The sequence below is a fragment of the Festucalex cinctus genome, chromosome 6, assembly GCF_051991245.1.
Source record: "Festucalex cinctus isolate MCC-2025b chromosome 6, RoL_Fcin_1.0, whole genome shotgun sequence".
NCBI lineage: Eukaryota > Metazoa > Chordata > Actinopteri > Syngnathiformes > Syngnathidae > Festucalex > Festucalex cinctus.
In genome coordinates this window covers 428,452-443,391 of record NC_135416.1, presented here as the reverse complement: position 1 = coordinate 443,391, position 14,940 = coordinate 428,452, and the positions used below count along the sequence as shown (strand labels likewise).

General features: G+C 40.0%; 2 protein-coding genes across 3 annotated transcripts; one reads left to right on the top strand and one right to left on the bottom strand.

Annotated features, from left to right (window-relative positions):
- Positions 1-327: 327 nt before the first annotated feature.
- Positions 328-4,550, bottom strand: smim28 (small integral membrane protein 28). The gene is made up of 2 exons (XM_077523508.1): positions 4,282-4,550; positions 328-981 (listed from the first exon to the last, which is right to left on the bottom strand). Exons 1-2 carry the CDS (start codon positions 4,381-4,383, stop codon positions 550-552), a joined length of 534 nt encoding a protein of 177 aa, XP_077379634.1. The 5' UTR covers positions 4,384-4,550; the 3' UTR covers positions 328-549.
- On the top strand, positions 1,385-14,632 carry esf1 (ESF1 nucleolar pre-rRNA processing protein). 2 transcript variants are annotated; one of them, XM_077523503.1, is made up of 14 exons: positions 1,385-2,755; positions 7,059-7,143; positions 7,836-8,142; positions 8,881-9,137; positions 9,207-9,320; positions 9,406-9,515; positions 10,304-10,456; positions 10,524-10,638; positions 11,667-12,003; positions 12,582-12,733; positions 12,840-12,921; positions 12,986-13,065; positions 14,027-14,179; positions 14,247-14,632. In XM_077523503.1, exons 3-14 carry the CDS (start codon positions 7,845-7,847, stop codon positions 14,514-14,516), a joined length of 2,121 nt encoding a protein of 706 aa, XP_077379629.1. In that variant the 5' UTR covers positions 1,385-2,755; positions 7,059-7,143; positions 7,836-7,844; the 3' UTR covers positions 14,517-14,632. The 2 variants fall into 2 exon arrangements, with proteins under 2 accessions (XP_077379629.1, XP_077379630.1); XM_077523504.1 differs by lacking the exon at positions 7,059-7,143.
- Positions 14,633-14,940: the final 308 nt, after the last annotated feature.

Here is a 14,940-nt window from a genome sequence, read left to right as displayed (position 1 = left end):
CATTTTATATAACCATTTTAATTCATGATTTTTTTTTATCGTTACTATTGAATCTCAATAATTGTTTTTTTTTTTAATGGCTTTCAAAACACACAAAGTAAACATTTATGAATTTAAGAAATTGATGTACAGTATTCATTCTGAATAAAAAAATACATAAAAAAGCTTTTCAAACGATGTTACTGACAAGTACGACAAATCGAAAAGCACTTTTTTTCCCCCACTGGATTCTTTTATTGATGGTTGGGCAGCAGGGGGCAGTAGCAAACATCACAAACAAGCTGACGGCACACACAGGACGAAGAAGAAGAAGATCGCGATCGAGCCTGTTCTTAAAGCGCTTTATAAATAAAGTTGAGTTGAGTTTGAATACATGTATAAATGATATGCTTCATGATGTTTAGTACAGGAGGAAACTTTTCGATTTTTTTTATTAATGAATTCTAACTGTAATTCAACAAAAGATGCCTCTGCCAAATCTAATGAAAAAAATGTTTTTGTAAAATGTTTTTTTGGATTTTTATTTTTCCCACTTCTACTGTCCGCCAGTCACACGTAGCGTCCGCTGGACCTGATCTCCGGGCACAGCTTGGCCTCCAGGTCCTCGATCTTGACGGACTCGGCGTCCTTGGAGCTGGCCAGGCTGGCGGCCCTGGTGATCTTGCTCAGGGTCTCCTCGTAAGGGGGCGGCAGGTAGACCATGACGAAGACCCCGTCGGAGCCCGCCGAGCTGGTGCTGGCGTGGCGGCTCAGCGACGACAGCAGCAAGTCGGTGCCGCCGCCGCCGCTCTCGGCGTCCTGCAGGTCCAGCGTCGCGATCACGTTGGCCAGGCCCATCTTGGAGGCCGAGGAGCGGCGGCAGCGCCGCCAGAGCGCCGCCGCCAGCAGGGCCAGCAGCAGCAGGAGCGCCGTCGCCGGAAGGAGCGCGTACAGCAACAGCTCGTACTTCCGGTCGTCGTCCAGGTCGTTCCAGTTGAAGCCCTGAAAAGGAACGTGACGTTTACAGGTGGCATTCGTTTTGTCAACAAAAACTTTCAACTGAGAAACAGCTACTAAAACGTTGTTTTCGCCAATAAACAAGAATATTTTTGCCACCGTTGAACAATTCGCCAATCCAGTGGACACAAGTGTAATCTTGACATACACTGCCATCCAGTGGTCGACGATTGTAAGTGCAAAAAAGAAAAAGATGGCCGACAGAAGTTTAGATATGAATAAAGTCAAGTAAAAAAATCTATTGGAACATCAAAGTAATATCATCAAAATATCCCAAGTATTGATTTTATAATTTGAGGAAATTGCGATTGATTACGAGTCCACTAAATTGGACATTGGACATCATCAGCTGCATTGTAACTACAACTTAGTGTTGCTGAAACTTTGTTGCTTTTGAAAATACTTTATCTGCAGTTTTTTGTTGTTCATTCATCATTAAAACAAACTAAAATCAAGACTAAAATGCTTGACTTATAGTCGACTAAAAGTTGACTAAATAAAAACGGGATGAGGTTGACGATAAAAAATAATAACAAGTGTGATGGTGACGAGTAACACGGGCTGAGGGCTGAGCGGATGTCACCAAAAGTTGAAATATGGATGATGTCACTAACATGTATAATGTGAACCTGTGCCATGTATTAACAAATGGATGCAACGTTGCAATGATTGTTTGAGATAATCGCTATGTCACACAAATCTGGTATGTCACACAACACTAGTCTGAAATGTCTTTGGTGTGGTTGTCAACTTCATTAGCGTTTAAACATGCCCCATAATTGGTAAATATACTTGTGAGCCAGCAGCCAGCATAAAACACATATACACATATCCATTTACGGTAACACAATTGCACACACTTTGCACACACAACACGCTCACATGTCAAAGCACATACTTAAATGGAGTGCGGGAGTAAAGGCCTTTTCGACATGTCGCCATGAGATTGCAAAAAACGTGGTTTTGACATAACATGTATTTTATTTGAGTGTGGTTTGAGTTTTATGTGCATATTAATCAGTATTGGTGTGGGGCATTATGAGTAAAAAGCTTCGAAGGGATTTTATTCACAAATGGGAAGTACAGTTTATTTTAAAGTCATGAATGTGTTGTCTGCATAGAAAATTGGACCTTGTCAACAAATGGGTTTTGCAAAGCTGTTAAGGTCGCAGTTTTAAGAGGAACTGAGAAGAGGAAGTAAGCACCAGACATTTAGAACTCAGCAGTTCAAACTTTGGTACGGACTGACTGGAACACACTCATCTGTGCTTAGTCATGCTATGTTCAGCATCCCGAGGTTATAAATTGGCGGGGACGAAACGAGGCGGGCGTGCAAAAAAGATCGAGGCTCTCTCTCTGTCGAGAAGGGCATTTTCGTCTCTGCGCCCCATTTACCCCTATATGCTAAATGAGGAAGTAATTCTAACAATCAAAATAAGAGTAATTTGTGGTAGACACATTGTCTTGATTGGCTGTTAGAAGATAATAGTTCCCCTTGTTTTGATCAGTTTTATTAAATTAAACAGCCGGGGTAGTAAATGGTAAACTTCCTCAATTAGTTTCTTTGAGCTACTAGTTTAGCTCAAGGATAATTAGGCCCAGGTGGTTCATCACAGAATAGCTACCTGTCGTGACTACCCAGCAAAGGAATAATTCTTTTTCAAAGCTTTTGCCCTCCTTTTTGGTTTTTGATTTTTCTTTTCTTTTTATTTTTTCTTGTTTCTTCAATTGATGGTCTGGAGTAAGGAGCAACAAATTTGTGAGTACATGTGATTCTGTTCTGTTTGAATTTATGATGTGACTCATTAATTTTTGTCATTAATCAACATATATTCATTATTGTACAAATTTTGCTTTGCTATTGGTTTGAACACTGATCAAGTAATAAATCAAGAAAGACAAGATGTGGTTTAGGGTTTTCATGTGTGTGGTCACATTAATCATTGTTTTTTTAAACCCAACCTTCACCTTCCTGCTTTAACACTTTTCTCTCACTATTTGAGTCATACTTAGAGATACCTTATTGAATAGATAATAGTTCCATCTACATGTCGGCTGCGTTCCCAAAAATTCCTGAAAGGTTATTTCGGCTTACATAAACAAATAAAACAAGCCCTTACGGTTCTAACAAGGACAGTAAAACATATTTAGGTCATTCTAAGTGCAACCGATCATAAGGAAAGGAGCCACTGTAAAAAGAGTGTGATTAGATTGTATATCCTTAAATCATCAAAGGTTACTCGTTAAGGGTGTAGTCTAATGGAAGCCGGGGCTGACACTCTAAAACTGGGGCGGTGAGAACCTAAACGAATCCTTTTCGACGCCAGCTTGAAGCGTCCCCGTCATCTCTGTAAATCCCGTGTTACTACGGTTGGAGATAAAAGGGGGGCCTTAACCCTTTGTAATGGAGAGTTGGCCAGGTAAGCCAGATCAGACAATGGAAATGAAAACTAAAAGTAAAAACGGCCAATAAAATGAACACTATTTATAAGCAATCAGTTTGGGTTTTCGTTTTTTAACCACGAATTGCATTCACTAATTTCTTTGCTCTTCATTTTATAACATTTTGTCTTTATTGTGGAGTCAAAACTTTTGACTGGGCAAAGTCGTTCCAACATACAGCAAAGTCCTTCCATTGTATTGATAAAGTGGTTCAAAATTGGGAATAATGTACAGACCAAATGTTAAAAACATGCATAAAATTTCCCATTTCCCATAATGCCGTAGTGTAATGTCACAATTGTACGTTTGAATGACTACAAATACATTCAAATGACTTCAGCAATTCCTTGAAACGACGTTTGAGGAGCTTTGGAGTCCATTCGAATGACTTGATCAAAACGCATTGCGTGTTTGCATGTGTTGCTGCGCCGCGCGTGTGAATTGGTTTGAAGGCGTGGCCTCGGGTCGCTTGCGCCCCCAGTGGCCGCTTCATTAGGTACACTGCATGTAGCTGGCTGGCTTTGAGTAAAAAAAATTCAACATTGCAGCATCTCTAAATTCAAACTATTTTGTACTTCAACATTAAATTTAAACTACTAAACAAAACGAAACTAACCTATCAAATTTCATTGACGACTTGACTTGACAAAAAAAAATGTAAACAAAGACTTCTTTTTTTCTGACGCAATGATGATTCGCCAACGTGTCAGTGGTATAGCGCCCCCTACTGCCGAGGAGGACTTAGCCGAAGTAAAAGTGGTCCAAAGTTGCTTTTTTTTTTTTTCTTTTTCTTCGTGAAGCGTTTTGTGGCGAAGAAGTTTCTACCTGTGCGTGTGTGCTCACCTGCTGCTCGCGCGCGGAGGGCGGCGCCGGGGTCAGCCAGTCGTAGGAGCCGCGACCCGCCGGGCCGAAGCGCCGCCAGCTGCTCTCCAGGAGCCCGCGCATGTTGAGGACCAGATGACGTGATTGACGGGCGGCGCGCTCGCCAACGCCGCTTTGAGGGGCAACGAACGGGACGCGGGGGAGGGGGCGGAGACTCGCTCACGTGCGCGCACATGCTTTGCACGGCAACATGCAGGATTCAGGCCAGCCGGCCGGGAGATTTACTGATGGCCCCAAAAAAAACAAACAAACAAAACATCACTCCTGCTGAGCGTGTGCGCGCGCGCGTGCGCGTGTGGAAAAGGCGGCGTCATCGCTCCTCACGTGGAGTCAAAGCCAAAACAACATTTTCATTTTCTTCTTCTTCTTCCAGTGTCAACATTTCTCTGTTGTTTCCTCACTTGAAAGCTTCATTTTTTAATGTATTTTTTTGCTCCAAGGGCCACGCCCAAAAGAATAGAAAGTTGCAAAGTTGAAGGGGGCGGCCATTTTGTGCAGTATTAATCCGAATACTGTGTTTAGACGAATGGATGTTCGTGGAGCCGTTCTCTAAAAAGTGGACAGCGTGCCACAAATTTGGCCTTTAAGATCATCAAACAAATGGAAATGTCAGACAATAATTACCCAAGTATTGCATTCACCCCTCCGGGACCGTCACGAGCACCAACTCCAAAAGTTGTTTTGACATTCGCCAGATGTGCTCAGACACACTTTTCCCCCCCAAAATTCAACTTTGAACTTGTTTGAATGCAAAGAAACGTTTGCATTTTGCGCTCACTCACTCTCACGTTTTTGGGCCTGGCAGGTTCACAATCAAACAGCTGCCGGCGACCGACCGACCGACCGACCGACCGACCGACCGACCGCTGGCGTGCCACCGACGGCCATTAATCCTGATTGAATGATTACATCACGCACACACGCACACAGCGGACCTTTGGGATTTGACACCAGATCGCAATTATATGCGCAAGAAAAATATGAAACAAGATCTTGCTTGTATAAATTGAGGCGTTCGTTCGCCGTTCGTTCGTTCGCCGTTCGTTCGTTCGCCGTTCGTTCACCTTTTCATCAACATTTCAGGATGGAAAGAACAGACGAGCGGATCCTCAAATTCTTTCAGGCCTAAATCCTCCATGTTGTGCAGACGCCTTCGGTCACACGCTGCACACAAACACACACAAGCACAATATAATCGTGTCACTCCATTTTGTCCTCTCGAGCGGCAACTTATCGGATTCATTTTTATGAACCCCAATTTTTTTTTCTTGACAATAACATGTTGCATGCAGCCCCACTAGTGTAATTATGCTATTCCGGTTAGTATTACGTTAGTGGAATATGAGTTCAGCTGCAAAATCCAGCCTTTTTTTTTTATCCATCCCATCCCAGGCGGCGGCCATTTTGCCACTTGCTCTCAGGGGAAGATGACATCATGGTTGCTCAGCTAAACAACCAATCACAGCTTCGCTTCAGAAAACAGGTGAGCTGTGATTGGTTGTTGCCTGTGATGTCATCTTCAGTCGACAGCGAGTGGCAAAATGGCCGCCGCCTGGGATGGATGGATAAAAAAAAGGCTGGATTTTCTTTCTTTCTTTTTCTCCTTTTTCTTTTTCTTTTTTCTTTCTTTCTTTGTTTCTCTCTTTATTCCTCTCTTTCTTTCTTTTGTTCTTTCATTCTTTTGTTCTTTCTTTCGTTCTTTCTCTTCTTTTTTCTTTCTTTTTCTTTCTTTCTTTCTTTCTTTCTTTCTTTCTTTCTTTCTTTCTTTCTTATTTCTTCTGTTGAAACAACGCGTGCTGTTTTGTCTTTATTCAGAATACGTCACACAAAAAAATGTGTAAACTTCAAACTACTAGAAAATGGTTGAGAATCGATCTCCGGGATGTCTGTGACGTCATCAGGCGGTCGGTCGTTGGCTCGGTCCGCTCGTGCGTGCGGACAGCGGCGACATCTGCACGGCCGCTCGGGAGGGGAATGAAACGGCGCGCGTGGGATTATGTGGCTAGCGTGCCCGTGTAATTACTCACGTGGCAGGCGGGATCACGGCTAGCGTGCCGGGCGCCACCATGACACCGACGAGGCCTAATCCTCATGCAGACCGCCCGGATGGTCCGTAGACCGGCAAACATGGCTTGAAACCGGCACACTTTTCCACCGGCGGATGTTTCCTGAAGTCAACAATGATCGCCACACTTTTGAAACATGTTCAGCTGCGAGTTGCGCTGATGCAGCAGAGACGAGAAATCCAATCAGCATTTCTTGGATATATTCAGGGCCCAAACCATTTAGTGATTTAGAGACGAGGAGCAGAACTTTAAAATCTATTCTGAGTACTGGAGTAATATGTTCTGATCTCTTTGTTTTGGTCAGAAGTCGAGCTGCAGCGTTCTGAATGAGCTGCAATTGTCTCATGTTCGTTTTAGAGAGTCCAGTCAGAAGACTGTTACAGTAATCCAGTCTGCTGGAGATAAAAGCATGGATAAGCTTCTTATAGACCTTATATGAGCTTAAATCCATCAATAAATCTATCTATCTATCTATCTATCTATCTATCTATCTATCTATCTATCTATCTATCTATCTATCTATCTATCTATCTATCTATCTATCTATCTATCTATCTATCTTCTGTGCTAAAAAATTGTTATACAGTGTCGGCCTATATGTTTCCACACTTTTCTTTTTTACTTTCTGTAATTCGCGCAAAGTGTCCTTTCGTCCTGTTTTGCTTTCCGTAGTTTAGTCCGGAAGTGCCGAGCCGCGTTGCATGCTGGGAAAACACGTGTGAAATCGCGGTCTACAATTTCGCTGTCCCAGTTGACGGTAAGAATTTCAACTTAAACATTATTATTCGTGTTTTCCTCGGCGGTTTAATGAGTTGTTGTCCATTTCCAGTGTCGCTTATTTATTAATTAATTCATTTTTTTTTTTTTTTTTTTTTGCTTTCTTCGCCCGCCGCCCCCATTTTGTGTCGAACAACAATAACAACGTTCAAGTTTCTCCTCATTCAATTGTGAAATGTCAAACGGGGACGTTTTTGTTTTGTTTTTTACAAAACCCTATTATTGTATTTTCACTTTGGTGTAACGTGCGTAGAATTTCGAAGATGAATTGACTTTCATCACGTCAGGATTATCACGAAAATAAATACAAATACGACAGGTTTTTTTCTTCGTTGATTACTTGAGCTCACAATCATCAAACAAAAATGACGTTTTTAACTACAAGATGATGTGGCCGAACGTCACAGTCAGCACAACAAAGATAGATCACCTACAATAGATCAAATCTCTCCCAAAACAGTTTAGCCATGTCTCAAAAGTAAATTTCTTCCTCAGGTAAATGGACAGCGTCCCCAAAATGTATTGAACCTTGGGCATTGTTTATGTACAAATGTTTTAATTGCTAGTATGTATGATTTATCAAATAAAAGAACAGTCAAAATGTTTTTTGTTTTTTTTTAAACATCATTATTTTTGTGGTATATTCTTCTAATGTGATGTCATTGTTGTCAGGTGGCCGCCATGTCGTCGTCCAAAAAGAGCTCGAAGAAGGAGGAGGCAGACGGGACGCCGTCGGACGAGCGCTTCTCGCGCGTGAAGCGGGACCCTCGTTTCTGGGAAATGCCCGAGCGCCAGCGGAAGGTCGCGATCGACCAGCGCTTCGCGTCCATGTTCCACGACGAGCGCTTCAAAGTCAAATACACGGTGGACAAGCGCGGGCGGCCCGTCCAACATTCCACCGCCGAGGACCTCAGGCGCTTCTACCAGATCTCACAAAGTGAACAAGACGACGACGAGGATCAGGAGCAGGTCAAGACAGGTGAGGAAGACTCGACCGATCGACCAGTCAAGTCACAACGGAGCAAAATCAAATTTCCTCATTTCGATTTTGCTGCTCAACATGGGATGAAGTGAACGCAAAACCATCCGTGAAAAGCGCCCCTCAGCACTTCATTCCATTCTGAACACCATTACATCATGTCACTCTTATGGTAGCTCAGCAAGAGGGCTGCTCGATTATTGAGAAAATATTAATCACGATTAATTCCGTAATGATTGAAATAATGATTAATCAAACAAGCTTATATTTTTGGGTACAAAACAAGAAAAAGTTTAAACATGTAAATAATACTAAATTAATTTATTATTATTTTATTTGTATTTTTTTAAAGTTCCAAATACAATTCTTTGGAACACTAATTAGGAAAGTTCCTTTTGGACCAAACAAAATTTATAAAATTAGTTTTTATAATTAAAAAAAAGAAAAAGGTACAAATATATAAATTTCAAGTATGTTGTTTAAAAACCAATATTGTGCATTGCTGTACACTTATAAATTGCCATAGAACTGTTGTAACATTTAAATAATTTCAATTAATATATATATATTTATGATTATAGAAATGTTGTAATCGTAGAGTGTAATAATTGAAATTGTAATTGAATTTTGATTAATTGCACACCCCTATATATGTATTTTGGCTCCAAATATCGGTTATCGCCCTACTTAAAGGGATACTTCACTTATTTTTCTCTCTCTCTCATTTTGTGTGCTCAGGTGATGAAGACGAGGATGAGGATGAGGAAGATGAAAAGGAAGCCGGCGAGGATGACGAGTCGTCGTCGTCGTCGTCCTGCGATTCCGCTGACGACAGCGGTCCGGACCTGGCTCGCGGCAAGGGCAACGTGGAGACCAGCTCGGACGAGGACGACGACGAGGACGAGGACGAGACGGACGCCGTCCTGCGGCGCGAGGACGACGAGATCCAGCACGACTGGGGCGACCTCTGCAAGGACGCCGTGCGCAGCGAGCAGGTCAACCCGGCGGCAACCCGGCCGGCCCGTGTCGGACCCTCGTCTGACCCCGCCCGCCGTCTCCTCCAGGTTTGGCGCCGTCTGGCCGTGTGCAACGTGGACTGGGACCGCCTGAAGGCCAAAGACCTGCTGGCCATGCTCGACTCCTTCAAGCCAGAAGGGGGCGCCGTGCTGTCCGTCAAGGTTAAGGCGGTCGCCGAAGCGTCAAAGTGCAAAAAATGAAGCCGCTCGCAAGGAGTTCTGTCCTGTTTTTTTTGTGGTGGTGCAGATTTACCCGTCGCAGTTCGGCAAGCAGAGGTTGAAGATGGAAGAGTCGCATGGACCGGCCGAGCTGCGGCCGCTGCCGGACGATTCCGAAGACGACAGCAAAGACGACAGGTGACCTTCTCGCGATCCGCCACCAATTCAGAAAAAAATACAGTCAAACTCATTTTCACCAGCAAACGCCTCAGATGACTTCTCAGCAGATGCGAGAAACGTTCAAAACATATTTCACTTTTTTTTCCAATGACAGCCGTGAAACTTTAGCTTTATAAAAGTAACTATTAATTCATGGTTTCATTTTTGCACAATAATAAATAACTTTAAAAAAAAATGTTAACAAAATAAAATCAAAATGAAAATGTTTTTTTTTTTTTTTATGAAACTGCATCTTAGGTTTATAAAAGTAACTATTAATTACTGGAAAAATTTATCACACAATATTAAATAAAAAAAATTGAAATTCAGGAAAAAACATTTTTGGCTAACAAAATCAAATCAAAATGAAAACACAATGATAAATAACTAAAATAAAAAAAAGATTGTTAACAAAATCAAATCAAATGCTTTTTTAAAAAAAAAAAGAAAATTTATTAAACTATTAATTACTGGTTTAATTTATCACACATTAACAATGAATAACTAAAATTAGATAAAAAAAATAAATGTTTGCAAAATAAAATAAAAACAAAAATGCTTTTATAAAACAAAAACAAACTGGAAGTCCAGCTTGTGTTTATGAAACTAACTGGACAAAAAAAAACAATAAACTAAGATGAAAAAAAATGAACTCAAGCAAAGCGTTAAACAATTGTGAGATCATTGAGATCATTTTCAAGCCAAAAGTAAAAATGAAGTATAAAGAAATGTTTTGAAAGCGAGCTGCCGTCCGCGTTTCCTTCCAGGTTTGACCGCGAGAAGAAGCGCGACTACCAGTTCAAGCGTCTCAAGTACTTCTACGCCGTTGCCGAGTGCGACTCGGCCGCCACCGCCGCCAAAATCTACCAGGAGTGCGACGGCTTCGAGTACGAGAGCAGCTGCTCCGTTCTCGACCTCAGGTTGGTCGCGTGCGGCGAACGACGCAAACGTGCGCCCGTGATCGCCATCGTCCGTCTGTCCGTCCAGGTTCGTGCCCGACGACATGACCTTCGAGGACCCCCCCAAGGACGAGGCCGCCCACGTCAACTTGGCCACGTACGCGCCAAAACTTTTCACTTCGTCGGCCAGCGCCACCTCAAAGGTAGGAGTGGTCATGTGACCAGGAGGCGGGGTCTACGCTCTCACATCACAGGAAGTAGCCCGGCAAGGCCGATCCTTACCGACATACCGAAAATGCCAAAATAAAATAAAAAAAAAAAAAAAAATAAGAATGTGGAAATAAATAGAATAAAAATATATTTCAAGAATTAAATACAAAAATATTATAAATAAAAAGAAAACAGCACATATACTGCAATAAATACATAAATAAACAATAAATATAAAAATAAATATTCAAAAAATAAAAATGTGGAAAGAAACATACATAGAATAAAAACTATTTAAAAAATTAAATGCTAAGATATTATAAATAGAAAGAAAAACAGCACGTATACTGCAATAAATACATAAAAATAAATAAATACAAAAAAGAAAAGATTCAAAAAATAAAAATGTGGAAATGTATAAATATAATAAAAATATAATAAAAGAATTAAATGCAGAAATATAAATAGAAAGAAAAACAGCACATATATTGCAATAAATAAAAATAAGTAAAATATATATAAAAAGGGATTAAATTATATAAAAATGTAGAAATAAATATATAAATAGAAAAATATCATTCAAATATTAAATGCAAAAAAAATATGAATAGAAAGAAAAACAGCACATATACTGAAATAAATTAATAAAAAAATACAAAAATAAAAATGTTTAAGTAAATATATAAATAGAAATAGAATTAAAAATCAGTCAATAAAAATGCTCTACATATGAACATAAGCTTATATATTTTTTTTGTATTTTGTTTTTGAATTATATTTTTCATATCCTTTATTTTTCACTTGACTTATATTATTTGGCAGTTTTGTTTTTCCATATCATAGATGTCAGCATGTTGTTGTACTGACACAAAAAGCTTCTTAAAAGCATGAATTGTCAACAGTCAATGTTTTGTTGTCAAAAGACGGATATTAAAAACAAACCTCAATAATGAAACGCTTGAAATATGCATCAGTTTTGCAACCAAAACAAAAGCGTCACGTGGTTGACGTGTGTTGTCAGGTGGAGCTGACCTGGGACGAGACGGACCCGGAGCGCGTCAGCGCCCTCAGCAGGAAGTTCAACAAAAAGGACCTGCTGGACATGGACTTCAAGGCCTACCTGGCCTCGTCCAGCGAAGACGAGGTCGCGACGGAGGAGGAGCAGGAGAAGGAGAAGGAGGAGCGCCAAGGCGAGCGCCAAGGTGAGCGCCAAGGCAAGCCGAGCAAGAGCCAGGAGCAGCTGGACAAGTACCGGCAGCTGCTGCGAGGACTCCGCCACAACCAGAGCAAAGAGCACCAGCACGAGGAGGAGGAGGAGGCGGAGCCAAAGATGGAGATGGAGGTCACGTGGGTGCCGGGTAAGAACGCAAACGAAAAAGATCCAAATTCTTCCCTCTCGTCAACGGAAATTTTTCAAATTGTTAAAGTGATACTTGAAAAAAAAAAAAAGTTCATATTTTGCCCGGAATGAATTGATAACTTTATGATTTTACATGTATAATTCACACATTTAAAACAAATTTTTTCCCACTTGCTATCGAATGATGATGACGTCATCTGTGCTGATAAAATAAAAATCTCCTCAGCACAGATGACGTCGTCGTCGTCATCATCATCAGCCAAGTGGAAAAAATTTATTATATATCATTGTTATATTTGTTATAATAAATAAAAATAACTCAATAATAATGAATAAAAATAGAAAAGAAGTTGAAACTAATAGAAGAAGATATAGAAATAGAATGGAAAATTATGTAAAATAAAATCATAAATAATAATAAATAAAATAATAATAAATAAAAAATATATTAATATATTCAAAGTGAGGGACAAGCTTGTGAAGGCTAAAAAAAAAAAAAAAAAAAAGTTTGCAAACATTTTGCACAAAAGCACATGTCGTCGTGACGCAAATGCGAGGCGCGCGTTTGCCCTCCAGGCCTGAAGGAGGCGACGGAGCAGCTGGTGAAGAAGAAGCTGGAGCGGAAGGAGGCGCGGCCTTCGCCCTGGGAGGACTTCCTGCAGAAGAAGCGAGACGGGAAGAAGGCCAAGAAGAACCGACACAAAGACCTCTGTCGCCGTGACGACCAGGTCAGCGGCCCCTAAAACCGTTCTGTTAGCGCTGCTAGCGGCTAGCAAACAAACACGCTTGCGTACTTATTGCTTTTATTTTTGATTTTTTTTTTTCCCTCCTCAGGACGGGCAACTGAGCGACGACCAACTTCCGGACCACGCGGACCTCCAACATCCTTTCTTCCGACAACAAGTCGCACCCGCAGGTGAGCCCGAGCTAGCGCGCACGTCAGCTAGCATGCTATCACCTCTTCCTGTTGGTCTCGTCAGACCGCAAGAGCGAAGACAAGAAGAAGAAGACGAAAAAGCGGGACGAAGACGAGCGCACGGAAGACCAACGACAACGCGAGGTCTCACATGCGCACACGTGCATATTTGTACATGACAAAAATAATCATCACCATTATTTTGACAATTATTCATTTTTTGGTACAAAACAAGAAAATGTTTAAACGTAAAAAAAACTAATACAAGAAATATTAAGACAAATACAATTCTTTGAAACTATAATTATGCAATTTCCTTTTGGATGAAACAAAATGTCTTAAATTAGTTATTTTAAATTAAAAAAAGGTGCAAATGTATCAATTTAAACAACTCAAAGAAAATGTGTGGACCAAACAAGATTTATTAAGGAAATAAAATAAATAATAACAAACAGTAAAAAATAAATTAAATGTTTTAAAAAAATATATTAAATTTTTTATTTTGATTTTGTAATTAGGAGTGTAATAATTGAAATTGAAAATTTAATTTTGTTTAATTGAACAGTCCTGAGTTCAACTTCATGTTAAAATGCAAAATCACAAATTTATCTTTTTTTATTTTTTTTAATTATTATTATGCAAGTTCCATGTGGAATAATGGATAAATAATAAAAATAAATAACAAAAAAAAAAAAAAAATTTAAAAAGTATATAAAAATAAATAACAAATAAAATATATATAAATATATATATAACAAATACAAAACATAAAAAAAATATCTAAAAATAAATAACAAATAAATTAAAAACAAAAATATATTAAAAATAAATAACATATAGAAAAATTAAAAAAAAATATATATATAATAACGTAAAAAATAATTTTTCAATCTGTATATAAATAAATTAAAAAATAACAAATCACTAACAAAAACAAATAAAATATATATTTGAAAAATAAATGATAACGAACATAAAAAATAAATTGAAAAATAAATAAATTAATAAAAATTACAAACAACTTCAAATTAGTATGAATGAACATTTTTTTTCCAAATTTAGTTTTTGTAATTAGGAGTGTAATTTTTGTGCCTTTCCCATGGAGGCGGAGATGTCACTGCTGATGGACGAGGACGAGCCGGACGCCGAGCGCAAACATTTCAACTACGACAAGTTGGTGGACTTGCAGAACTTGAGCCGCAGCAAGAAGAAAAAGATGACCAAGAGCGGAAAGGCGCCGCCCGAGGACCACTTCCAGGTCAGAGTTCGCTCGGTTACGATGTCCGACGCCGTCGACCTTTCCGACGTTGTCGTTGGCCTTCCAGGTGGACGTGTCGGACCCTCGCTTCCAGGCCATGTTCACGTCGCACCTGTTCAACTTGGACCCGTCGCATCCCAGCTACAAGCGCACGCGGGCCACGCAGACCATCCTGGACGAGAAGCGCCGACGACGGCAGGAAGAGTGCCGGCGGCCGGATGACGACGCCGAGGCGGCGCCGTCGTCGTCGTCGGACGCCGGCTTGGCTTTGCTGGTCAAGTCCATTAAGAGCAAAACGCGCGACTTCCAAGCGCGGAAGAAAAACAAAATACTTTGAAGGGGCCGAGTACGCTTCCAGGGAGGACGTCAAAAACAACGCACGCTTGTTTTTTGTTTTGTTTTAGTCATTTTACTTTACTTCTAAAGTCAAGAATAAAATATTTTGTTTGTTTACTTCAGTTCAACCACTTCTGACATTCAAAAAAATCATGTTGGGACACCTATATACAAATAAAAATAAATTAAGATAATAAAGACAATTTGGATATTTTTTTCCCCCTCCAAATTTAATTTCCAAGTTACCAGATCAATGTCTCTGATTTAGGTGCAAAAATGTGATTGTAATCTGTAAATATTAAATATAAAAAAAGACCTGTATAGTAAGGCTTTTTGTTGTTGTTGTAAATGATCATGCATAGTAAGGTGGATTTTTTTTTTTAAACGCTGTTTAGTAAGTTAAAATGTATAGTAAATCTTTTAAC

Coding starts and splice junctions, on each gene's coding strand:
- smim28 (XM_077523508.1), bottom strand. CDS start 4,383: ATGCGCGGGCTCCTGGAGAGCAGCTGGCGGCGCTTCGGCCCGGCGGGT. Junction 982..4,281: donor CCTCCGCGCGCGAGCAGCAG/GTGAGCACACAC, acceptor GTTCCTTTTCAG/GGCTTCAACTGGAACGACCT.
- esf1 (XM_077523504.1), top strand. CDS start 7,845: ATGTCGTCGTCCAAAAAGAGCTCGAAGAAGGAGGAGGCAGACGGGACG. Junction 12,004..12,581: donor GGAGGTCACGTGGGTGCCGG/GTAAGAACGCAA, acceptor TTTGCCCTCCAG/GCCTGAAGGAGGCGACGGAG. Junction 12,922..12,985: donor ACAACAAGTCGCACCCGCAG/GTGAGCCCGAGC, acceptor TGGTCTCGTCAG/ACCGCAAGAGCGAAGACAAG.